Consider the following 25,083-nt stretch of genomic DNA (forward strand, 5'->3'; position numbering starts at 1 on the left):
CGGGCGGTCCTCTGGTCTGATAGGGAGCTGGTGTTACGCTGGCTTGAGGTCGATGGTGGAGAACACCCGGTATTGGACGATTTGGTTCACCATTTCTGATATGCGGGGTAGCGGGTAGGCGTCTAGTTGGGTGTACCTGTTGATCGTTTGGCTATAGTCGATCACCATCCGTGTCTTCTCGCTACCCCTTACCACCACCACTTGGGCGCGCCACGGGCTATTGCTGTGTTCAATAATGCGCTCTTTCAGGAGCCTCTCTACCTCGGTCGCGATAAACCGCCTGTCCTCCCAGCTGTACCTCCTGCTTTTGGTCGCTATTGGCCGGCAGTTAGGGGTAAGGTTCGCGAATAGCAAAGGCGGCTTTACCTTCAGGGTAGCCAGACCGCACACTGTGAGGGGCGGCTGGGACCCACCGTAATTGAGCGTGATGCTTTGGTGGTAGCACTGGAAATCCAGGCCCAAGATCACGCTCGCACATAGATTCTTCATGATTAATACTTTAAAATTATCGTATACAGTTCCGTTAACGGACAATTGTACCGTGCAGTAACCCATAATGGTCGATGTCTGGGTTTTATCAGCTATAGAGATGGTACCCCGAGTAGGGACCACCTTTAGGGAGAGTTGTTGTACCAGTTCAGGGTGGATAAAACTCTCCGTGCTTCCACTGTCAATTAAACATTTAACCCTGCACCCGTTTACCTCGATGTCCACCATTGATTTGGATAGCGGGTGCGGCCTGGTCTGGTCCACTGTGACCGATGCCACTGTAGGGCCCTGATCGAGACAAGATGGCGTCCACGCTGTCTGCTCACAAGATGGCGGACCCCACGAGGTCGGGCAAGATGGCGTCCAAGATGGCCGCTCCCACGGCGCACACGTGGCGGTGGCGGGTTTTCCGGCAGGGTTCCCTCTGCACACCTTCCCGAAGTGCCCCTTCTTACCGCACTTAAAGCAGGTGGTGCCTTTCGCCGGGCACAGGTTTCTGGTGTGCTTCGGCTGCCTGCAGAAGTAGCAGTTGGGTCCCCGACACGTCGCGGCTGTCGTAGGGCTTCTGGGGGGAGAGCGGGGCCCCGACGGTGTCGGGCTGCCGGGCGGGGAAGATGCCTTCCAAGATGGCGGCGCCCTTGGTGCACACGTGGCGGCGTGGACGGCGCGGGCTGAAGAGTAGGCGTCCGAGTTTCTCTGGGCCACATCCAGGGATCGTGCTGTGTCCGCAGCCTGTTTCAGGTCCAATCCCGTTTTTTCCAGCAGTCTCTGCCGGATGTAAGTGGAGCTGAGGCCTGTGATAAAGGCATCGCGAACAAGCTCGTCAGTGTACACTGCGGCTTTTACATCTTGGCACTTGCAGTCTTTGTCAAGCGTTTTCAGGGTGCCTAGGAACTCCTCCACCGATTCCCCAGGTCGCTGTGCGCGAGTAGCGAGCAGATGCCTAGCATACACCTCATTCGTAGGCTGCTGGTAATGCGCCTTTAAGATGTCGCAGGCAGCCGGGTACGTGTCGGCATCTTGGATGAGGGGGTAAACCCGGTGGCTTACCCAATTCCGCAGAATTCCGAGTTTCATACTCGTAGCGTCCGTAGCGTCTTTGACGGCTGCGGAATTGTCCAGGAAGAATTCCATACACATAAACCAGTGTCCGAAGCGTGCCGATGCGTCCGAAGCATGCTGGTCCAAATCCAAACGTTCGGGTTTCAAGAGTTGATCCATTGTGTTGAAAATTAAGTCAATAAAATTGATGTGCCTCAATAAATCCGAGACTCGATGTTAGCGAAACAAAACAAGGCTTTTATTGACTTAGAAGGTAACACACAGAGGAGAATGTATCTTCCATCCAGAGGTCTGCCGTACTGGATGTGCTGCAGGCTGGGCCAGCTTACATAGGAGCCAGATATGGGCGGAGCCCTACACACAGTACAATACAATGGAAATGAAACTGAAACCAACCACAGTCACAGGCAGAGAAATACTGATGAGTGATGAATGGAATATTTCATCACATTAGGTCTCTCCTTAACCTTCTCCGCTCCAAGGAGAACAATCCCAGCTTCTCCAATCTCTCCGACATACACAGACTCGTGCAATGATTTGTACTGTAGGCGATGCTGATGTTCATGTTGGTGGCATGCTCAAATAGCGTGGCAAGTAGTAACATTGAATTGAATTAATGTTGTAATTTGTGGGCTGGCACCAGGAGAAAGGACTGTGAAAGCAGCCAGATTATCATTAAAACCTGACTGGTTCACTAATGTCCTTTAGATAAGTAAAACTGCCACAGCCTGGCCTACATATGGCTCTGGTACCATATTATGTGGTTGATCCTTAAAAACCTCAATTGTTAAAAACAAAACTGCTGTAAAACACAATAATAAGAACAAGCACCATCACTACAAGAAGAAGGCCCACCACCACCTTCTCAAGGGCAACTAGGGATGTGCAATAAATGCCAGCCTCGCCAATGATGCCCACATCCCAAGAACAAATTTTTAAAAAGGATAGCAGTGGACAAAGAGAAGGCCCACCACCACTTTCTCAGGCAAGTAAGGGTGGGCAAGAAATGCTGGCTTTGCCCACAGCTTGAGAGCAAAAGTGCACTTCAATGTTATTTTATTTTTCCGGCTTGTCGCTAACGCTTTTGAGAGCTGAACTTCCTCACGTTGCACTGAAGCGAAACATGTTTATAATATCACTGGGCTGACTGTTCCTTTAATGTTCACCCTATGTCGGACAGGTGCACTGTCTGTGCACTGTACCATGCGATAAAAGGGAACTGCAAGTCGTAACTGCTGGGGCCTTCAGGGGTCAAAGGCCACTGAGTTCAAGAGCCAGAGACACTAAAATATGAATTTAGCCACTAAATTTCAGGTGTACAAAACCATACAGATCAGGTAGGCCTCAGGTTTGATCCCTGGTCCATTCTAAGTTAGCTAATCGAACGCAGTGGTCAGTGATCTGCAAAAATTGGACGCATCGCCCCTGAGCCAGGAAGGAATAATCAGCCGCCATTACTGTTCCTGATTGGTTCAGGACAGACTGTGATACCCCCTCCACCACCACCCCCCCAGCCACACCGCACCTCCTCCCCCACCCAGGATGAATAGCATTGTGACAGTCAATGGCTGGGCTCATGCATAAAGAATAGCTACATAGAAACATAGAAGATAGGAACAGGAGTAGGCCATTTGGCCCCTCGAGCCTGCTCCGCCATTTAATGAGATCATGGCTGATCATCCAAATTCAGTACCCTGTCCCTGCTTTCTCCCCATATCCCTTGATCCCTTTAGCCTTAAGAAATATATCCAACTCCTTCTTGAATATATTTAATGAATTGGCCTCAACTGCCTTTTGTGGTAGAGAATGCCACAGGTTCACCACTCTCTGGGTGAAGAAATTTCTCCTCATCTCTGTCCTAAATGGCTTACCCCTTATCTTTAGACTGTAACCCCTGGTTCTGGACTCCCCCGCCATCGGGAACATCCTTCCTGCATCTAGTCTGTCTAGTCCTGTTAGAATTTTATAAGTTTCAATGAGATCCCCTCTCATTCTTCTAAACTCCAGTGAATATAAGCCCAATCAACCCACTCTCTCCTCATACGTCATTCCTGCCATCCCAGGTATCAGTCTGGTGAATCTTCGCTGCACTCCCTCCATGGCAAGAACATCCTTCCTCAGATAAGGTGACCAAAACTGCAAACTGCACACAATATTCAAGATGTTGTCTCACCAAGGCCCTGTACAACTGCAGCAAGACATCCTTGGGTACTCGGGTAAGGTTCATGAAGCCGTACATCAGCACCTTCAGGAAGGAGAGGGCGTTTGGGAAAATAGAGATGATCAGATAAATAGGTCATCAGAGAATATGAGATGGGAAGGATTACTTCACGAAGCTAAAATAACCTTCACTGGGGACATTCCTCAATAATCCAGTCAAGATCAGGACCTCACTCTATGTCAGTTTGGCTCCAATGGTAGCAGTCTCAGCTTTGAGGCAGGAGGTCATGGGTTCAAGCTCCTGCTTCAGAGACCTGAGCACATGATCTAGACTGGTAGCATTGAGGGAGTGCTACACTGTCAGAGGTGCCATCTTTTAGGTGAGATGTTATAACGAGGCCTCTTCTGTCCGTTCAGGTGGATGCAAAAGATCCCATGGTACGATTTGAAGACCAGGGAGTATCCCCCGGTGCCATGCCCAACATTCCTCCCTCAACCAACACTGCCAATACAAATTAACGGGTCATTCCCACCTTTAACGAAAATGATGGCAATCTATCAGCCAATGTATTTCTTGTCATTTGTGCCTTGGCTAAGTCTGGTGCAAGGGCTGCTGGTCGTTGCTGGAGTCCAGCATTGCTATAAGCCGGGTGCGGGGTGGGGTGGGGGGGTTTAAAAGTGAAAGGGACTGATCGATTGCATTGACGGAGGAGCTTTTTATGATGTCTGACCAGCCTCAAGGCCTGATGGTCACATTACACTGTGGCAGGCTCCTTAGGTCTCTGAGGCATGTTACGCTGCAGCAGGTACTGGAGGCCTGCTGTAGATCGTCCTCTGACCGCCATGCCCAAGATTCACCAGGGTTATGCGATGGCTGGTGTTGTGTATGTCCCTTTAAGAGAATAACTGGTCTCAGACTGCAGTACCAGCAGTCACCACCCCTGTATAAAAGGCGCTAGCGAGCCTCTGTTTTTCAGTTTTTCACTATTGAATTCCACCAGTAAAGACTTGTTTGTTTTCACTCCTGCTGGTCCGTGTCTCAATCATTCACGGACTTAACACTGGCGACGAGTAAGAAACGAACTTACCTGCAACTCGGCAGCACCTCAGACGACGTTGTTGAAGGTCGAAGCCAGAAGAAAAAAAAATAAAATAGAGTCCAAAGAAACTCGAGAAACGGGCGTCAACCGTCAATCATCGGTTTGAAAACTTGCAGGAGAGACTATCAAGAGCCAGGTTCGGTTCACCAGTCTGTGGTTTCTCAGCTATTCGGGCTGGTGGCAGGTAGTGCACTGATCCTTCCTGGGCTGCGGCGGGCTAGACCTCGATCGGGTGGCTCTGCAACAGGGCCGGGCAGCGAGTCGGGAAGCAAAGAGAGAGAGAGAGGGTGGAGCACACAGGGCGCGGCCGGTGCTTCGAAGCCGGGCAGCGTTCGGACCTAGGAAGAGGGAGGGAAGTGTCCCAGAGGGTCGGCTCCACGACGGGAAAATAATAAAAGAAAAAGAATCAATATTTAACGCGCAAGAAACCGTGGAAAGCAGTGCTAACAAGAGCGGGGAAGAAGGCAAAGCGCGGGAGGCGCCATTTTTTTAAATCGGGGAAGAAGGCAAAGCGCGGGAGGCACCATTTTAGAGTTGCAAGATGCTGAAGACTGGCTGTATCACTGCTTTTGATAATACATTAGAGGACTGGACCACGTATGTGGAAAGAGTCGAGGTATATTTCGAGGCAAACGAAATAGCGGAGGGGAAAAAGGCATCGATATTGCTAAACTTAATGGGCGCTAGAACGTACGGCCTATTGCGGGACCTGATTACTCCAGCCAAACCGAAGGCGAACAGTTTTAACAAAATTGTTGCTGTCCTACAGGAACACTTAAACCCTGCACCGCTGTTGATAGCAGAAAGATTTAAATTCCACAGGAGAACTCAGCACAAAGATGAGAGCAATGCTGAGTATCTTACGGAACTATGCAAGCTATCAAAGCACTGCTAGTTCGGAGCAGGACTGGCAGATACCCTACGGGACAAATTTGTCTGTGGACTCCTGAGTGAAGGAACACAGAAGAAGTTACTCTCAGAAAAAGAGCTGACGCTAGATAAGGCTTTCAGCGTGGCAGTATCGTATGAAGCAGCAGCCAGGGGAGCTGCAGAAATTCAACAAAATCCATAGGAATACGGCACCCACGAAATGACACGGGGATTTGCAAAATGTTATCGCTGCGGCAGAACTAACCATGACCAGAAGGACTGCTGGTCCAAAGACAAAATATGCAGACAATGCGGGAAGATTGGACACATTGCACGAGTTTGCAGGTCTGGGAAGAAGACCAGCGACAACAAAAAGGCTACTAAGGAACCGTACAAGAAAGTACAAAAGATGGCGGACAGTAGTTCCAAAGACCAGATGAGCGATAGTGAATCCGGGAACAGGAGACGAAGCTGTCTCAAACTTCACAATGTAATCGCAAAAGAGGATCACCGAACCATTTGGGTCACCCTCACGATAGCAGGGTCCCAAGTTAAAATGGAATTGGATACAGGATCAGCGCTAACCGTCATGAATCGACGAGACTACGAGCGGCTATTTTCACACATACCCTTGAGAGAGACATCCATCGTCTTGACGACATATACGGGGCAAAAAGTATACCCCAGAGGAAAAATAAGGGTGCCTGTCGAATACAATGGCAAGAAAATACGGAAATTGTATCTCTACATACTGCCAAATGGTGGACCACCGTTATTGGGACGGGAATGGATCAGGAAGATAAACTTAGATTGGCATTCCATTCATGCAATGACGGTGGACGGTAAAAAAGATGAGGACGTCACTCCTGGACGATTGTCAACAATCTTAGCTAACGCCAAAGAGGTATTTCAACAAGAACTGGGCACGCTTAAAGGCGTAACCGCCTCGATAAAAATAGAAGAGAATGCAGTTCCCAAGTTTTTCAAAGCAAGACCGGTACCATATGCAATTCGCCCAGCCGTCGAGGCAGAGCTGGAGAATCTGGAGAAGGCGGGCGTGTTGTCTAAGGTTGACTGGAGCGAGTGGGCGACACCCATCGTTCCTGTCATGAAGAAAACGTTAAGCAATAAGTCCGGAGAGCCAAGGAAGATTCGCATCTGTGGGGATTTCAAGGTGACGGTGAACCCAGTCCTTCACACAGTACAATATCCTCTTCCAAGGATAGAAGACATCTTCGCCTCACCGTCTGGAGGGAAGTGTTTTACAAAAATTGACCTACCACAAGCATATTTGCAGATGGAGGTTGAAGAGTCCTCTAGGAAGTATCTCACGATGAACACTCACAAAGGTCTTTACCAGTATCGTCGATTGGTATTCGGAGTAGCATCGGCTCCGGCGATATGGCAAAGAGCGATGGAACAAGTCCTGCAAGGGATTCCGGGGACTCAGTGTTACTTGGACGACATCCTTGTAACAGGTGAAGATGACAGTGAACACCTTAACAACCTAGAACAGGTGCTCACTAGACTATAGGAACATGGGCTGCGAGCCAACCGCCCCAAGTGCGAATTTTTTAAGAAACAGATATCGTATTGTGGCCACGTGATTGATGAAGAAGGGTTACATAAGTCCCCTGACAAAATTGAAGCGGTTGTTAAGGCCCCAGCGCCTGAAATTGTGTCGCAACTGAGGTCATTCCTTGGATTGGTGAATTACTATCATAAGTTTTTGCCGAATTTGTCGACAATTCTGCACCCGCTGAACACCCTGCTACGAACGGGGGTAGCATGGAAATGGAGCGATGATTGTAAGCGTGCTTTTCAGAAGAGTAAGGACTTAATCACTTCAAGGGAAGTATTGGCTCACTACAACCCAGCACTGCCGATCAGACTGGCGTGTGATGCGTCTCCCTACGGCATTGGGGCGGTACTGTCACATAAATTCCTTGATGGTTTAGAGAGGCCGGTAGCTTTTGCGTCACGCTCGTTAACTTCTGCCGAGTGTAACTACGCCCAGATTGACAGAGAGGCCCTCAGCCTAGTGTGGGGGGTGAAGAAGTTCAATCACTACCCGCACGGTCAAAAATTTACTCTACTAACCGATCATCAACCTCTTGTCTCCATTTTCAACCCTCAGAAGGGCGTACCGATAATGACAGCACAACGGCTGCAGAGATGGTCCCTTTTCCTAGGAGCACACCAATATGACATTGAGTACAAAGGAACTAAACAGCATGGAAATGCTGATGGATTGTCACGCCTACCGTTGCCGACGGTCGAAGAAGAAGACCTTGCAGTGGATCCAATGGAGTTATTCCACTCGAACATAGTCGAATGTCTCCCTGTGACGAATGCAAACATAGAAAAGGAAACACGGAATGACCCGACACTATCACGGGTCTATGATTTAACGGTGATGGGATGGCCAGCACATGGCGAACCACTGCTGCCAGCATTCTCGCCGAGAAGAGAACAGCTGTCAGTGTGCAGAGGAACCTTGATGTGTGGATCCAGAGTAGTAATTCCACCTAAGTTGACGGATAGAGTGCTCAATGAGCTTCATGAGGGTCATCTGGGTGGGGTAAAAATGAAGAACTTAGCCAGAGCGTTTGTGTGGTGGCCGGGAATCGATAGAGAAATCGAAGAGATGACCAAGAGCTGTGCAGGATGCCAGAAGGTCCAAAACGCCCCACCACAAGCTCCTCTGCATCCATGGGAGTGGCCCTCATCTCCATGGCAAAGGGTGCACATTGATTTTGCTGGTCCCGTCATGGACTCGATGTTTTTAATTGCGGTGGATGCACATTCAAAGTGGCCAGAGGTAATAAAAATGTCCTCAACCACCACAGAAAAAACTATCACAGTTTTACGAACCATATTCGCCAGGAATGGGCTGCCTGAACAGATTTGCTCTGACAATGGACCACAGTTTGTGTCTGAAGAGTTCTGGAGGTTCTTAAAGAACAATGGTGTTAAGCATTACACATCTGCCCCATATCATCCAGCCACTAATGGATTGGCCGAGAGGCTTGTCCAAACATTCAAGAAGGCTATCAAGGCAATGTGTAATGAAGATATACCCCTGCAACACAAGGTGGACAACTTCTTGTTTGCCTACCGGAATGCGACACATGCGGTTACCAACCAAACTCCAGCCATGATGTTCTTCAATCGAAGACTACGATGCCGCTTGGATTTGGTTAAGCCAAACGTCCGAAGAGATGTGGAGAACAGGCAGTTTCAGAATATGCATGAAAGGCCGACCAGGAGTTTTAAGATAGGTCAACCAGTCTTGGCCCGGGACTACCGCACTGAGAAATGGCAGCCAGGAACGATTTGTACACGACAAGGACCTCTCATGTATACCGTGGACGTTGGGGAGAGCATTGTAAGACGCCATGCTGACCAGATTCTAGAGTCACTGGAAAACGTCAACTCCACACCACGATCTGATACACCTGGTAGTGAAATCGACGTTCCAATTGCAGCTACCACAGAACCGGTAATATTGGAAGCAGATGAACCAAACAACGACATTGATCCTGACTCAACATTGCCAGAAGAACCTGATACCCCAAAGAGGCGTTATCCAGACAGAATCAGGAAGCCTCCTCAAAGACTGAACTTATAATTGCTTAACCTTAACCAATGTATCTAGCAACAGTAATTGTGATTGTAATTAGTTATCATTTAGTTGTTAAATGAATGTTATGTACTGTTTATCTAAAAGGGGAGGAATTGTTGTGTATGTACCTTTAAGAGAATAACTGGTCTCAGACTGCAGTACCGGCAGTCACCACCCCTGTATAAAAGGCGCTAGCGAGCCTCTGTTTTTCAGTTTTTCACTATTGACTTCCACCAGTAAAGACCTGTTTGTTTTCACTCCTGCTGGGCCGTGTCTCAATCATTCACGAACTTAACAGCTGAGAATTCCAGATGGGAAAAATCTGCTTCTTAAAGTAACATCCTATTTTCCACATGCCTCCATGCCTCGTAAAGCAGAGCCATTAATTAAACGAGGTTATGGAGGTCAAAGCAATCCTTCTAACTCGGTTCCTAACCCCCATTCAGCTTTAGAAAGTGACAGCCCCTCCTTTACCCTGCTAACTCAGGAGTCTATCCATTTTGCTCCCTTAATGCTTTGATTGAATCAGCATCCAATGTGGAGTTCGTCTGTTTTATAAGTTCACGGATCTTAAATGTGGAGCAACTCCTACTTATATTATATTATCTTTAGCTGGCCTGCCAGGGTCTGCTTAGCATACATCCCGGGGTCTGTTTCAGCACAAGAACTTCCTTCAGATCTACCCTACCGCCTGCGTTCGTGATCTTCAGAATTGCTATCCATCTGTGCCCTCCCCGCATCTCCAATGGATCCGCTTTGCCCTGGTCATCGAGATCAAATCAATCAAATCAAATCAACTTTTATTGTCATTGTTAGTGCACAAGTGCAGTACAACGAAATGTAGGCTTGCGGCTCCCGAGAGTGTACATTTAGATTAAGACATTTAAACATTCAACATACATTTGGCTTGTAATATATTAACATAAACATAACCATAATAAAGTGCATTGGCAGATGTGCAGGCTTTAGAGTTTATTTGTGGAGTTCAGTAGGATGACAGCCCTGGGAAAGAAGCTGTTCCTAAATCTGGTCGTATGGGTGCGAATGCATCTGTAGCGTCTCCCAGATGGCAGGAGGGCAAACAGACTGTGGCTGGGGTGGGTAGGGTCTTTGATGATGGACCGTGACCTCCGTAAACAGCGTTTCTGGTATATGTGCTCTATGGTCGGTAGCCGGGTGCCGGTAATGCGTTGGGCAGTTTTGACTACCCGCTGCAGGGCTTTCCGGTCATAGTAGCTACAGCTGCCATACCATACTGTGATACAGTTTGTCAGGATGCTCTCTATTGTGCAGCGGTAAAAGTTAGAGAGGATCAGGGGTGACAGGTTACATCCCTTCAGCCTCCTTAGGAAATATAGGCGCTGCTGGGCCTTCTTCACCAGAGAGGAGGTATTGAGGGACCAGGAGAGGTCTTCCGTGATGTGGACTCCGAGGAACTTAAAGCTGTCCACCCTTTCCACCACAGCCCCATTGATGTGGATGGGGGTGTGACTTCCGCCTTTAGACTTCCTGAAGTCCACAGTGATTTCTTTGGTTTTCTTGATGTTAAGGGCCAGGTTGTTATCAGCGCACCACTTCACGAGATGCTGGACCTCCTCCCTGTAGGCTGACTCATCGTTGTTGGTGATCTGGCCTACTACCGTGGTATCATCCGCAAACTTGATGATGGTGTTGGAACCATGAACAGCCACACAGTCATGGGTGAAGAGGGAGTAGAGGAGGGGGCTCAGCACACATCCTTGTGGGGCCCCCGTGTTCAGGGTCGGAGGGGGGAGGTGTGGTTACCTAATTTGACAAACTGGGGTCTGTTTGTTAGGAAGTCCAGGGTCCAGTTGCAGAGGGAAGTGTTCAGGCCAAGAGTTTGGAGTTTGGTGGCCAGCTTGTTGGGGACGATAGTGTTGAATGCTGAGCTGTAGTCTATGAACAGCATTCTGATGTAGGTCTCCTTACGATCTAAGTGATTCAGTGCCGAGTGTAGAGCAGTTGTGATTGCATCCTCCGTTGATCTGTTTGCACGATAGGCAAACTGGTGTTGGTCAAGAGAGGCGGGAACACTGGCTTTGATGTGAGCCAGGACCAGTCTCTCGAAACACTTCATTATGATGGGTGTGAGTGCGACAGGTCGATAGTCGTTCAGGCACGTCACAGCCGTTTGTTTTGGCACAGGAATAATGGTAGCGGTCTTGAAGCATGTAGGGACTACTGCCTGGGCCAATGACAGATTGAAGATGGCGGTGAAGACATCAGCCAGCTGATCAGCACATTCCTTGAGTACCCGTCCAGGGATGCTATCCGGTCCAGCAGCCTTTCGTGTGTTCACTCCGCGTAGAACACCCCTTACGTCGGAGGTCGACAGAGTGAGCACCTGGTCTTCCGGGGGTGGCAAGGCTTTGGTAGCCGGCTCCCTGTTGTCCCTGTCAAAGTGAGCGTAGAAGTTGTTAAGCTCCTCCGGAAGGGAGGCATCGCTAACCGGGGGGCTGGTGTTTTTGCCCTTGTAGTCAGTGATGGACTGGATGCCTTGCCACATGCGCCGGGGGTCCGAGTTGTTGTGGAAATGATCCTCTAGCCACAGTGTCTGTTTCCTTTTGGCAGTCCTGATACCCTTTTTCAGGTTGGTCCTAGCTGCAGTGTAAGCCGCCGCGTCGCCAGATTTAAATGCTGCGTCGCGTGCTTTCAACAGTGAGCGGACCTCTCCGTTCATCCAGGGTTTCTGGTTGGGGTATGTCCTGATATTTTTATGGGTCGTGACGACCTCGACGCAACTGTTAATGTAGAATAGCACTGTGGATGCGTATTCCTCGATGTCATTATGGGCAAACATGCCCCAATCAGTGCGTTCGAAGCAATCCTGAAGCTCCGATACTGCCCCCTCTGGCCATACTTTCACTGCTCTCACTGATGTTCTCCCTCTTTTGATGAGCGATTTGTATGCCGGGGCTAGAAACAGGGAGAGGTGGTCAGACTTCCCAAGGTGGGGGCAAGGAATGGCCTTATAAGCGTCTACAATGCTCGTGTAGACTTGATCCAGTGTGTTCTCCCCTCTTGTGGGGCAGGAAACATTCTGGTGGAATTTCGGTAGTACAGTTTTTAGGTTTATGTGATTGAAGTCCCCCGCGACGATAAAAGCTCCGTCTGTGTGCGCACTTTGTTGCTCGCTGATGGCCCTGTAGAGGTCATCTTATGCATTCCCTTAGTGATTGTTTTGTGTATGCCTTTGCCTATCCTAGTGATGTCACGCAGTGCTACCCCAGTGGCTGCAGCATGGTTGGTGGAAGGCTGCTGACTTTCAGGGGGGGACACTGCAAATGGCCTTGTTGGTCAACCTTGAGGAGCTGGTGGCTGGGAGTGTGAAATCGAGTGATTGTATTTCTTCTTCTTCTTCTCTCTCCTCTCCCTCTTCTTGGCCAACTGCTGGCTGGGCAGACTGTATTTCTTGGGTGTGTGAAATGAGGAAGGCACAAGGGTGGAGTTGTGGTGAGGGGAGAGTGGGAAAGCAAGAGCTGCATGCCAGACGGAGGATAATGTATGAGGATACCAGCATCTTGTAGCCTTTCAGCCGCACCACTGGCCAAGGGCTCAGCCATGCCCCTGTCAAGAATGGCCAGCACCGTCTCCTCCAATGAGTGAGGTGAGGCTAGGAATGGGAGATGTGCCTTGTGATTGCCACAGATTGTTGGTAGGTGAGTGATTGGGGGGGGTGGGGGCAGAATCATGCATTGAACAATGTGTGAGGCTAGTGATTCAGTTGGTAGGAGATGACTTTTGAGGATGAATTCACTGACCTTGACCAGTGATCTGAGGTCATAAAGCTTCTTTGGGCACTGGAGCCAGGTGTTGGGGGCGACAATGTTGGCAGTGATGGCCTCGGTGATGGGGTCTCGCGTCATTCTTTCTGGAGGGCCACCTGGCCGCTGTGGGTAGAGGACCTCTCTTGCAGTGTTGACCTGCACAAAGCTGGAGTGCTGCATGCGCGACCCTGGGTGCCCCTTCCCAGGCGTGCTGAGCCATTTGTGTTAGAGCTGAAGCACTTTTCGAGGTTTGGAAGGGAATTCAGCTTTAAGTGCTGAAGACTCCCATTTGGGACTTTTTAATGTTAATGCTTTTTTTGAAAGGCAGTAAGAGCTGAAAATGCATTTTTCACATGATTTTAATTTTCATTAGTTCTGAACGCATTGCCCCTTTAATTTGTACCCCTTTTAATTGCCCACAATTCATTACGAACTCCACAGCCTCGCTCTCAGAGGCTGTAAGAAGCTGCAACGCCACTTCAGGACGGGGGCTTCGACTCCCATGCCTGCACTAATGCCACTAGGAGAGCGTCACACTGGAAGTTAGCGCTGGGCTAAAAATCTTCAGCCCCCAGCGCAAATTTTGCCTGGTAGCCATTTTCAGCGGCTGTAAACCTGAGGCCGCGGTGTCTAATTTCTAGGCCCAAATCTTTGCTTTAGTGATGTTGGTTGAGGGATAAATATTGGCTAGGACGTCGGGGAGAACTCCCACCCCCCCAACCCGCTCTTCTTTGAATAGTGCCGTGGGATCTTTTACGTCCACCTTAGCGAGAGCAGAGGGGGCCTCGGTTTAACGTTTCATCCAAAAGAAGGCACCTCCGACAGTGCAGCACTCCCTCAGCACTGCACTGGGGCGTCAGCCTAGATTTTGTGCTCAAGTCTCTGGAGCGGAGCTGTGAACACACGACCTTCTGACTCAGAAGTGAGTGTGCTACCAAATGAGCCAACACTGAAGAGATTTTTTTTTAATTAATTGTGTGAGCTTTGAGGCACTGTACCTTTAAGATCAAATTCCACAGCCTCCCTTCCCTGTACCACAATAACCTGGTAATCAAATCACCGTGTGAATAAGCCTCTGATGGCTGTTGACCAAAATCTTTTAACATTTGTAAACCATTAACATAAAAGCCAAATAAAAAAATAAAAGGCCTGGCTCCTGCTTCACTAATACTTAGGCTGGTGAAATTTAATTTTGTTGGGGCTCAGCGCTAACGGGGAGTGTTTTTGTTGAAACGAGGAGGTCAGTGGTGCAGCAATATAGCCCAGGCATCCAAGTAGACCCCAGCACGCAGCTTAGCAACAGAAAGGCATTTTCTTTCTCGGGTGAGTTTTGTGAGGGATGTCGGTGCTGGGGATGGAGCAGCTTCCCATTTCAGCTTGCCATCGGGCACTCTCAGGCCAGGTGCAGTGGGGTTAGCTGCGGTGTGAAGCTCTCGCTGCTTCTCCAACACTTCTCAACAAGGGGTGATCTAATTGAAGTGTTTAAAATGGCTGAAGGATTCGATAGGTTAGATAGAGAGAAGCTATTACCTCTGGTGGGGGGAGTCCAGGACAAGGGGGCATTCACCTTAAAATTAGAGCTAGGCCGTTCAAGGGGTGAAGTCTGGAAGCACTTCTTCACACAAAGGGTAGTGGAAATCTGGAACACTCTCCCCCAAAAAGCTGTTGAGGCTGGGGGTCAATTGAAAATTTCAAAACTCTGTTTAATAGATTTTTGTTAGACAAGGGTATTAAGGGTTACGGCACCAAGGCAGGTAAATGGAGTTAAGATACAGATCAGCCATGATCTAATTGAATGGCGGAAAAGGCTCGAGGGGCTGAATGGCCTCGTCCTGTTCCTATATTCCTAACCTCACAAGTGCTCCCCCTAGTGCAGCACTGCGGCATTACGGGCACTTGAGCGTCCCGTGATTTGCAAACACGGTGTTTTAAAATGCTCGTGCTTCGTGCGAGAAGTTTAAACGTGTAGAAAGCTTTGTTAAAATCTCCTGTGTGAATGACAGATGTTCTTTTTAAAAGAATAAGTCTAGAAATCGTGGGGCTGGGTGTTGCCAACTGCCACGGTGACATTTTCCATTTCCCACATCACCCATCCTGTGGCCCATCTGAGTGACAGGAGGTTTCCCTTTATTAGATTCCCACCTTTTTAAAATAAACCCTAGTTGGAAGTTCTCCTCTGAAGAGACCCGCAAAGATTTCATCCAACAACTTGCATTTATATAGCGCCTTTAATGTAGAAAAACATCCCAAGGCGCTTCACAGGAGCGTGATCAGACAAAAATCGAGACCAAGCCAAAGAAGGAGACATTAGGAGAGGTGAGTGAAAGCTTGATCAAAGAGTTGGGTTTTAAGGTAGAACGAGAGGTAGAGAAGCGGAGAGGATTAGGAAGGGAATTCCAGAACTTAGGGCCTAGATGGCTGAAGGCACGGCCACCAATGGTGGTACCAATGAAGTGGGGCATGCACAAGAGGCCAGAATTGAGGGAGCACAGAGATCTCGGAGGGTTGTAGAGCTGGAGGAGGTTACAGAGATAGGGAGGGGGCGAGGCCATAGAGAGGTTTAAACATGAGGATGAGAATTTAAATTTGGGGGCTTGGAGGGAGATGAGGAGCCAATATTGCTCTGTGACACACCATAGACACATATACACACCACACACAAACAAACACACACACTGCAGATGTCAGGTAAGGGCAAACCCTGCTGAGGTTAATTGCCATTGATTATTGCGCAGTTCTCTCTTCCTAGGCTGGTTTGGCATCCCCTTTTATTTTTTAGTGCCCCCCTCCCCCATCACCCTGTGGTCAGCTCCACATATATGCCTGAGTCAAGAGGTTGCGAGTTCAAACCCCACTATGTATCACTTGGGATGATACTACAGTGCAGTACTGAAGGAGTGCGGCATTGTTGGAGATGTTGTCCTGAATCAGATGAGAGATTAAACTAAGGCCACATCTGCCCTATGCTAAACAAAGCAAAAGATCCCATGGTCCTATTTGAAGATCAGGAAGTTCAGGTGTCTTGACTAACATCCGTTCCACAACCAACACAGCCAGGAATGGATTCCTTTAATTGATGTGTGCAAAATGGCTGCCACATTTACCCCATAGATACCTGCACTTGAAAGTAATTCATTACATGGGATGTGAATGCAAATCCTCTTAGTTTCTGAAAACAAACAGCACCTTGGACTGAATTGCTGACAGTGTCTTCACTTTGTCTTTTCCACCCCCAGAGCATCAGCGGAAGCCGCCCCCCGCCACGATACTTGTACGACCCGTCGAGCTTTGCGTTCCGCTCCCTGAGCACCTTGACTCCCAGGAGTCCAATGGCTCTGGCTGAAGAACCACCATGTGCCTACTGAAGGAGACGCTGCCACTTTACTGCAGAGACATCGTTGAGTGGAAAGTCGCGGCATAGCAGCGGGACTGGGATTCCCAGCGAGGAACTGGCCCCCCTTGTGTCTGCCCGTCAGAGCAATCCTTAACAGCTGACTATTTTTGATAGACTGTTGGGGACTAAAAGCCTGAGGCATTGCTGCTCGGAGGGGCTTTGTAACACCATTCGGCCTGCGCTGGAGCCATTGAAGAACACTTGGCGGACGATGGGCATTGAAATCGCTACACTTGTATGAATAGTTATATTAAATAAAGAACACTTTTGTATGTGTGTGTGTGTGTGTGATGCCTCGCCTGGCTGTTCGTTGGATCAACAACAGGATTGGTGTTACCAAGCTGATGAGGCCTAACAGTGATAATTCCTCCATCATTTTTCTCCCCATCTCTCGGTTCATGCTGGGGTGACTCCTCCACGGGCAATGGCCACCCTCCGGTCCCTTCCTTATGAGTGAGCCTAGATATCGAGTGCCAGTAAGGTATTCAGCCAAGAAGGCATTACAGCTAAGGCCGATCCTGTCAGGAAGATCACAACGATGCATACAGATACCACATTCAGCTGATTTAGTTCTAGAAAAGCTCCAACAATCACAACATCTAGTCTGTTCCAGCTACTGACCACTCTGTGCATGAAGAAGTCCTTCCTAGCATCCTGAATTTTACCAGTTTGCACCAATGTCACTTTGACACAGAGTCACAGCTTAACTTGAAATCGAGCTCTGGGTCAACCGTTTCTATTACACTTAGTATCTGGTATAAGGTTTCCTTCCATTCGTTTCCTTTCTGTAGGCTGAAGAATCCGAGTTTTCTTCTAAGCGTTCCTTATTCTCTAACCATTCCATTATCCTGATTTGCAAACAAATGCACTTTCCAGCATAGCAGTTGGGGAGCAGGGATCCTCAAGGACTGAGGTTTCCTCCCCAGCGGCAAGGAATGCTGTGATCAGATGACAAGTGGTAAGTGCAACATGCTTGGGAGGAAGAGGGGACTTCGGACCTCTGGTTCCCAAAGCTCTCCACCACTGGGGTTTTCCTCCTGTCATTTCTGGGTCTGTTGTAGACTGACAGAGATTAATTGCTATGACTAATCAACAACCCCATTATGGTTGTATCATGTGACTACCAGGATGGTAGAGGGTGAACTAGATTGAGGTTGGCCATTTTTGTCTAGCAATTCCTATGTACCTAGCAGCTGTAGCTATCCCTACCACCACCTTAGCTAAGATCAACGTACTCAACACAGACCAAGCATGGAACTTGAGATCTCCCTGGTCTGCATGGGTCAGCTGCATGCCATAGGAAGATTTGGCACCTCGATGGACTATCACAGGCCTGACATGTTTATGATATTACCGTTAACTGATAGTTGGGTTGATGAAGCACGTCCCCCCCCCACATCCCGCCCACCCCCTCCAGAGGCAGATGAGGACTTGGGGTACAAAATTTAAAAAAAACATTTTTAAGTTCACCCCACCCCTATCTCTGTAACCTCCTCCAGCCCTACAACACCCCATGAACTCTGCGTACTTCCAATTCAAGCCTCTTGTACATCCTCAATGTCCTTCCATTGGTGGCCGTGCCTTCAGTTGCCTATGCCCTAAACTCTGGAATTCTATCCCTAAAACTCTCCGCCTCTCTACCTCTCCTCCTTTAAGGCTCGGTGTCAATTTTTGCTTGATTAGGCTCCTGTGAAGCACCTTGGGACGTTTTATTAGGTTAAAAGTGCTATATAAATGCAAGTTGTTGTTGTTAACGTCCTCAAAGCATCATGTTCATTTCAAAGGGACAAGAAAAAATCAGCCGAGGTCCTTGTTCCTGATCACCATCCGGATGAGGACAGGGTCAGACTCTGGTGTCATGTGATTCCCGCCCCCCACATCCTCACTGACATTCACTGAATAAGGTTGGCACATTGTAAAAGACCACTCGGGGTGGAAGATAGCCGCGTGTGGATGGTGCAAGCGGAAATGTATCTCAGCCCGAGTCAGCATCCTCAGGAGAGATGGGGACGGGGGGGAAAAACATGTAAGAAAAAACGAAAGACTCGCATTTATATAATGCCTTTCATGACCTCAGGAAGTACCAAAGCGGTTTACAGCCAATATTTATTCCTCAACCAACATCACTAAAAACAGATCATCTGGTCATTATCACATTGCTGTTCGTGGGAGCTTGCTGTGCACAAATTAACTGCCGTGTTTCCTACATTACTCCAGTGATGACACTTCAGAAGCACTTCATTGGCTGTAAAGCGCTTTGGGACGTGCTGAGATCATGAAAGGCGCTATATAATTGCAAGTCTTTCTGGATAGCAATTAACAGAAAGCCTGACTGATGTCCCCCTCCTCACCCCCAGGCCCAGAGCTGCTGACACTCGTTCTTCTCTACAACGTTGCTGTCTTTATTAAACGGAGGAGACCTTACCTCGGACTTCCAGTTCTTAGATTGCAACCTGAAAACCTCCAGCAACTCGCTCTCTGGTACTTTGTGAGGCTGAACACACCAGCCATTATACAATGTACTGTAATAATTACAATAGCACGGCTCGTAAGGAACATGAGAAAGTCTGGAGCGAGAAAAGGTCATATGTCCCATCAGGCCTGCCATCCGGAGTCCATGGCATTGAAATTCAGGTGTGTCCATTTCTGGGCACACGGGGAGGAGGGTGGGGGGAATGCAGGGTACTATCCCTGCACCTGAATAGTGCGGTCTGAGGAGTTACATAGAAGCATAGAAGATAGGAGCAGGAGTAGGCCATTCGGCCCCTTGAGCCTGCTCCGCCATTAAATGAGATCATGGCTGATCATCCAAACTCAGTACCCTGTCCCTGCCTTCTCCCCATATCCATTGATCGCTTTAGCCTTAAGAAATATATCTAACACCTTCTTGAATATATTTAATGAACTGGCCTCAACTGCCTTCTGTGGTAGAGAATTCCACAGGTTCACCACTCTCTGGGTGAAGAAATTCCTCCTCATTTCTGTCTTAAATGGCCTACCCCTTATCCTTAGACTGTGGCCCCTGGTTCTGGACTCCCCCGCCATCGGGAACATCCTTCCTGCATCTAGTCTGTCTAATCCTGTTAGAATTTTATAAGTTTCAATGAGATCCCCTCTCATTCTTCTATACTCCAGTGAGTATAAGCCCAATCGACCCAATCACTCCTCATACGTCATTCCTGCCATCCCAGGTATCAATCTGGTGAATCTTTGCTGCACTTCCTCCATGACAAGAACATCCTTCCCTCAGATAAGGCGACCAAAACTGCACACAATACTCAAGGTGTGGTCTCACCAAGGCCCTGTACAACTGCAGCAAGACATCCTTGTTCCTGTACTCAAATCCTCTCGCTACGAAGGCCAACATACCATTTGCCTTCTTAACCGCCTGCTGCACCTGCATGCTTACCTTCAGCGACTGGTGCACAAGGACACCCAGGTCTCGTTGCACTTCCCCTTCTCCCAATCTATTGCCGTTCAGATAATAATCTGCCTTCCTGTTTTTGCCACCAAAGTGGATAACCTCGCATTTATCCACATTATACTGCATCTGCCATACATCTGCCCAATCACCCAACCTGTCCAAATCATACTGGAGTTTCTCGGCATCCTCCTCACATCACGCACGCCCACCCAGCTTTGTGTCGTCTGCAAACTTGGAGATATTACATCTAGTTCCCTCATCTAGCTCATTAATATATATTGTGAATAGCTGGGGTTCTAGCACTGATCCCTGCGGTACCCCACTAGTCACTGACTGCCACTCGGAAAGAGAGCCATTTATTCCAACTCTTTGCTTCCTGTCTGCCAGCCAGTTCTCTATCCAAGTCAGTACCTTGTCCCCAATCCCATGTGCTTTAACTTTACACGCTAATCTCTTATGCGGGACTTTATCGAAAGCCTTCTGAAAGTCCACATACACCATATCCACTGGTTCTCCCTTATCTATTCTACCAGTTACATCCTCAAAAAATTCCAGTAGATTAGTCAAACACGATTTACCTTTTGTAAATCCATGTTGACTTTGTCCGATCCTGTCACTGTTTTCCAAGTGCTCTGCTATTACATCTTTTATAATGGACTCTAGCATTTTCCCCACTACTGATGTCAGGCTTACTGGTCTATAATTCCCCGTTTTCTCTCTACCATCTTTTTTGAATAGTGGGGTTACATTAGCTACCCTCCAATCCGTGGGAACTGTTCCAGAAGCTATAGAATTTTGGAAGATGACCAGCAATGCATCTACTATTTCTAGGGCCACTTGCTTAAATACCCTAGGATGTAGATTATTAGACCCTGGGGATTTATTGGCCTTCAATCCCTTCAATTTCCTTAACACCATTTCCCTACAAATACTGATTTCATTCAGTTCCTCCCTTTCATCAGACCCTATGTTCCCTGACATCTCTGGAAGTTTATTCGTGTCCTCCTTTGTGAAGACAGAACCAAAGTATGTATTTAGTTGATCTGCCATTTCTTTGTTCCCCATTATAAATTCCCCAATATTGGGTCTCATCAACATCAAGCTGGTGTAGCGGGAGGAGCCCGCTGATGTAGAGTGAACCAAGGTCGGGTTGCAGTTAAACAGTCCGCTCCCAGGCCCTGCCAATGTTGCTCTGAACCGCCTTTCCGGCGGTACAAGAGGAGGAGCCCGGGGACCACTTTACATCCGCTATTTCCCTCTCTGAGGAGTTGCCCGGCCTCTTGCTCAGCATCACCCGACAGCAGCATGGCTGAGACTGGGAATCCAATCCAATGTGAAACATTTCACACACATAGACGCACACACAGATACTCAAAACACGTGCACTCACACACAAGAACACACACAAACATGCATACACATGAACACTCACACACAGAAAGAATGCACACACACACGCACACAAAGAATGCACTCACACACACGCACGCAGACTCGACCACATAGGAAACGGATGCATGCTCTACCGCTTGACCAAGAGAGCCAGACATCTTGATTTGTAAAAATATAATGAAAAACCCCCTTCTCTAGTTGCTGTGACTCCAGATGTAGGCCGCAATGATAGGAGCCTGTAGCTGGGTGAAAAAGTTGGCTGTGTTCATGTGCCGGCAGAGTCTACACTCTGCCATTTCTTCCCAATGGGTAAATCATCTTTAAATAGTCCTTGAATTCAACTCACTTTGGAATCAAAGCTCAATTCAGCTCCGATCCTCATATTATCCCGACACTATTCGGGTTGGATTGTGCTATGGAATATTAGCAACAAATGCATCTGAAGTTCCTTTGCCTATGAAGGGCTTGACCTGTTTATTTTGAATGTTCAAAGCATCCATTAAACTAACAGAGAAGAGGAATTTCACACAAACGTGTTCATTATCAATATTACGAAGCAAAATCTCAACCCACATGACTATGAAGACTATTTCCTCCCCACTCTTTGGCGGTACTAACTCACGCTGAGGGTACTGTCTCATAGGGCCCAGCAGCCCTTGGCTACCCACCCAATGGTGCACTTTTGAAATCTGAGCCAAGACTATCTGTGGAGGTGTATTGTAACATGTTTGGTTGTAGTGTCCCCACATGTTTAAATAGCACGCCGACATTCACCCTCAGAGATCATGTTGACATCAAGGCAGCATTTGACCGAGTGTGGCATCAAGAAGCCCTAGTAAAACTGAAGTCGATAGGAATCAAGGGGAAAACTCTCCACTGGCTGGAGTCATACCTAGCACAAAGGAAGATGGTTGTGGTGGTTGAAGGTCAATCATCACAGCCCCAGGACATCGCTGCAGGAGTTCCTCAGGGCAGTGTCATAGGCCCAACCATCTTCAGCTGCTTCATCAATGACTTTCCCAGGTCAGAAGTGGAGATATTCGCTGATGACTGCACAGTGTTCAGTGCCATTCGCAATTCCTCAGACAATGAAGCAGTCCATGCCCGCATGTAGCAAGACCTGGACAACATTCAGGCTTGGGCTGATAAGTGGCAAGTAACATTCGCGCCACACAAGTGCCAGGCAATGACTATCTCCAACAAGAGAACATCTAACCAGCACCCCTTGACATTCAACGGCATTACCATCGCCAAATCCCCCACCATCAATATCCTGGGGGTCACCATTGACCAGAAACTTAACTGGACTAGCCATTTAAATAATGTGGCAACAAGAGCAGGTCAGAGGCTAGGTATTCTGCAGTGAGTGTCTCACGTCCTGACTCCCCAAAGCCTTTCCACCATCTACAAGGCACAAGTAAGGAGTGTGATGCAATACTCTCCACTTGCCTGGAGGAGTGCAGCTCCAACAACACTCAAGAAGCTCGACACCATCCAAGACAAAGCAGCCTGCTTGATTGGCACCCCATCCACCACCTTAAACATTCACTGTCTCCACCACCGGCGTACCGTGGCTGCAGTGTGTACCATCTACAAGATGCACTGCAGCAACTCGCCAAGGCTTCTTTGGCAGCACCTCCCAAACCCATGACCTCTTCCACCTAGAAGGACAAGGGCAGCAGGCGCATGGGAACACCACCACCTCCAAGTTCCCCTCCAAGTCACACACCATCCTGACTTGGAAGTATATCGTCGATCCTTCATCGTCGCTGGTTCAAAATCCTGGAACTCCCTACCTAACCGCACTGTGGGAGTACCTTCACCACATGGACTGCAGCGGTTCAAGAAGGTGGCTCACCACCACCTGCCCAAGGGTAACTAGGGATTGGCAATAAATGCTGGCCTTGCAAGCGATGCCCACATCCCATGAACGAATAAAAAAAAAAGTCATTCGTGAGCCAGATGCCAGATCATGAAAGGGCTCCATGGGATTATATCCTGGCATCAGTCCGTTCCCTAAAGGAGAGGAAGGGAGAACATCGAAAAGGGGCAGGAGGTGCCTAAGGAAAGAGTTTATATTTATATAGGTCCTTTAATGAACTCAGGACATCCCAAAGCGTTTTACAGCCAATGAAGTACTTTGGAAATGTAGTCACTGTTATAATGTAGGAAACGGGGCAGCCAATTGCACGCATCAAAGTTCCACAAACAGTAATCTGCTTTAGTGACGTTGGTTGAGGGATAAATATTGCTCTTCTTCAAAATAGTGCCATGGGATCTTTTACGTCCATTCGAGTGGGCAGACGTCTCTTCCAGAAGACGGCACCTCCAACAGTGCAGCATTCCCTCGATACTACATTGGAGTGTTAGGCAAAAGAACTAGAAGCGAGAAGAGGAGAAATATTTTTACTCAGCGAGTTGTTATGATCTGGAATGCACTGCCTGAAAGGGTGGTGGAAGCAGATTCAATAATAATCTTCAAAAGGGAATTGGATTCTTTTTACAGAGAGCTGGCACTGTGGGCAGAATGGCCTCATTCTGTGCTGCATCATTCTTTGATTTTAAGTTTCTGGAGTGGGACTATGAACCCATGACCTTCTGGCACAGAGGTGAGAGGGTTACCACCTGAGTCATGGCTAGTCCTGAAATACAAAGCAGCTGCTGTTAGATAGAATCATACAGCACAGAAGGAGGCCATTCGGCCCATCATGCTGTGCCAACTCTTTGAAAGAGCTATCCAATTTAGTCCCACACCCCAGCTTTTTCCCCATAACCCTGAAAATTAGCCCTCTTCAAATACATGTCCAATTGCCTTTTGCAAGTTCCTATGGAATCTGATTCCACCACCCTTTCAGGTAGTGCGTTCCAGATCCTATCAACCTTCTGTGTGAAAAAATACTCCTCATTTCCCCTCCAGTTCTTTTATTTTAAATCTATTGGTTACTGACCTGTTTGCCAGCGGAAACCGTTTCTCACTACTTGCCCAATCAAAACCCTTCAGAATTTTTCAATACCTCTATTAGGTGATGTGCCTCAATAAATCCGAGACTCGATGTTAGCGAAACAAAACAAGGCTTTTATTGACTTAGAAGGTAACACACAGAGGAGAATGTATCTTCCATCCAGAGGTCTGCCGTACTGGATGTGCTGCAGGCTGGGCCAGCTTACATAGGAGCCAGGTATGGGCGGAGCCCTACACACAGTACAATACAATGGAAATGAAACTGAAACCAACCACAGTCACAGGCAGAGAAATACTGATGAGTGATGAATGGAATATTTCATCACATTCACCCCTTCTATAGATTTAGTCTGTTCGGGGGTTTGATAGTCCTCTGCGACCGACGTGGCTGTTGTGGTGCCGCGGGTGTCGGCTGGGTGTCCCCGGTGGCCTCCTGGGTCTCTGCCGGGGGTGCCGCCAGGGTTGTTGAAGGGGTAGTTGGTGGGGGTACCGTTGGTCGATGTTCTTCCGGGGGTGATGAAAGAGTAGTGGGTGGGTAAGAGTTGCTGTGGTCGTTGTTGCTGCTGTTGTCGTGGTTGTTGTCGTTACCGGCTGGGGCGACGTCTTTTATGGGCACGGTGTCCTCCCTTCCGTCGGCGTGCCGGACATACGCGTATTGGGGGTTGGCGTGGAGTAGGTGCACTGACTCCACGAGAGGGTCCATCTTGTGGCCCCTCACATGCCTTCGCACGAATACCGGACCTGGGGTGGAGAGCCATGACGGCATGGATACGCCTGAGGTGGATTTCCGGGGAAAGACAAACATTCGCTCGTGAGG

General features: G+C 48.4%; 1 protein-coding gene across 3 annotated transcripts in view; it reads left to right on the plus strand.

Moving 5' to 3' along the window:
* Positions 1-16,764, plus strand: part of LOC147113078 (uncharacterized) — a 157,873-nt gene extending 141,109 nt beyond the window's left edge. For all 3 annotated transcript variants that reach the window (XM_085997924.1, XM_085997925.1, XM_085997927.1), the window contains one exon: positions 16,331-16,764. In XM_085997924.1, coding sequence (XP_085854050.1) covers positions 16,331-16,459 — 129 coding nt within the window. In that variant the 3' untranslated portion in view covers positions 16,460-16,764. The remainder of the gene's footprint in view (positions 1-16,330) is intronic.
* Positions 16,765-25,083: the final 8,319 nt, after the last annotated feature.

This window comes from Somniosus microcephalus, chromosome 9 (genome assembly GCF_052327205.1).
Source record: "Somniosus microcephalus isolate GS21.2 chromosome 9, FLI_Smic_1.0, whole genome shotgun sequence".
Lineage (NCBI taxonomy): Eukaryota > Metazoa > Chordata > Chondrichthyes > Squaliformes > Somniosidae > Somniosus > Somniosus microcephalus.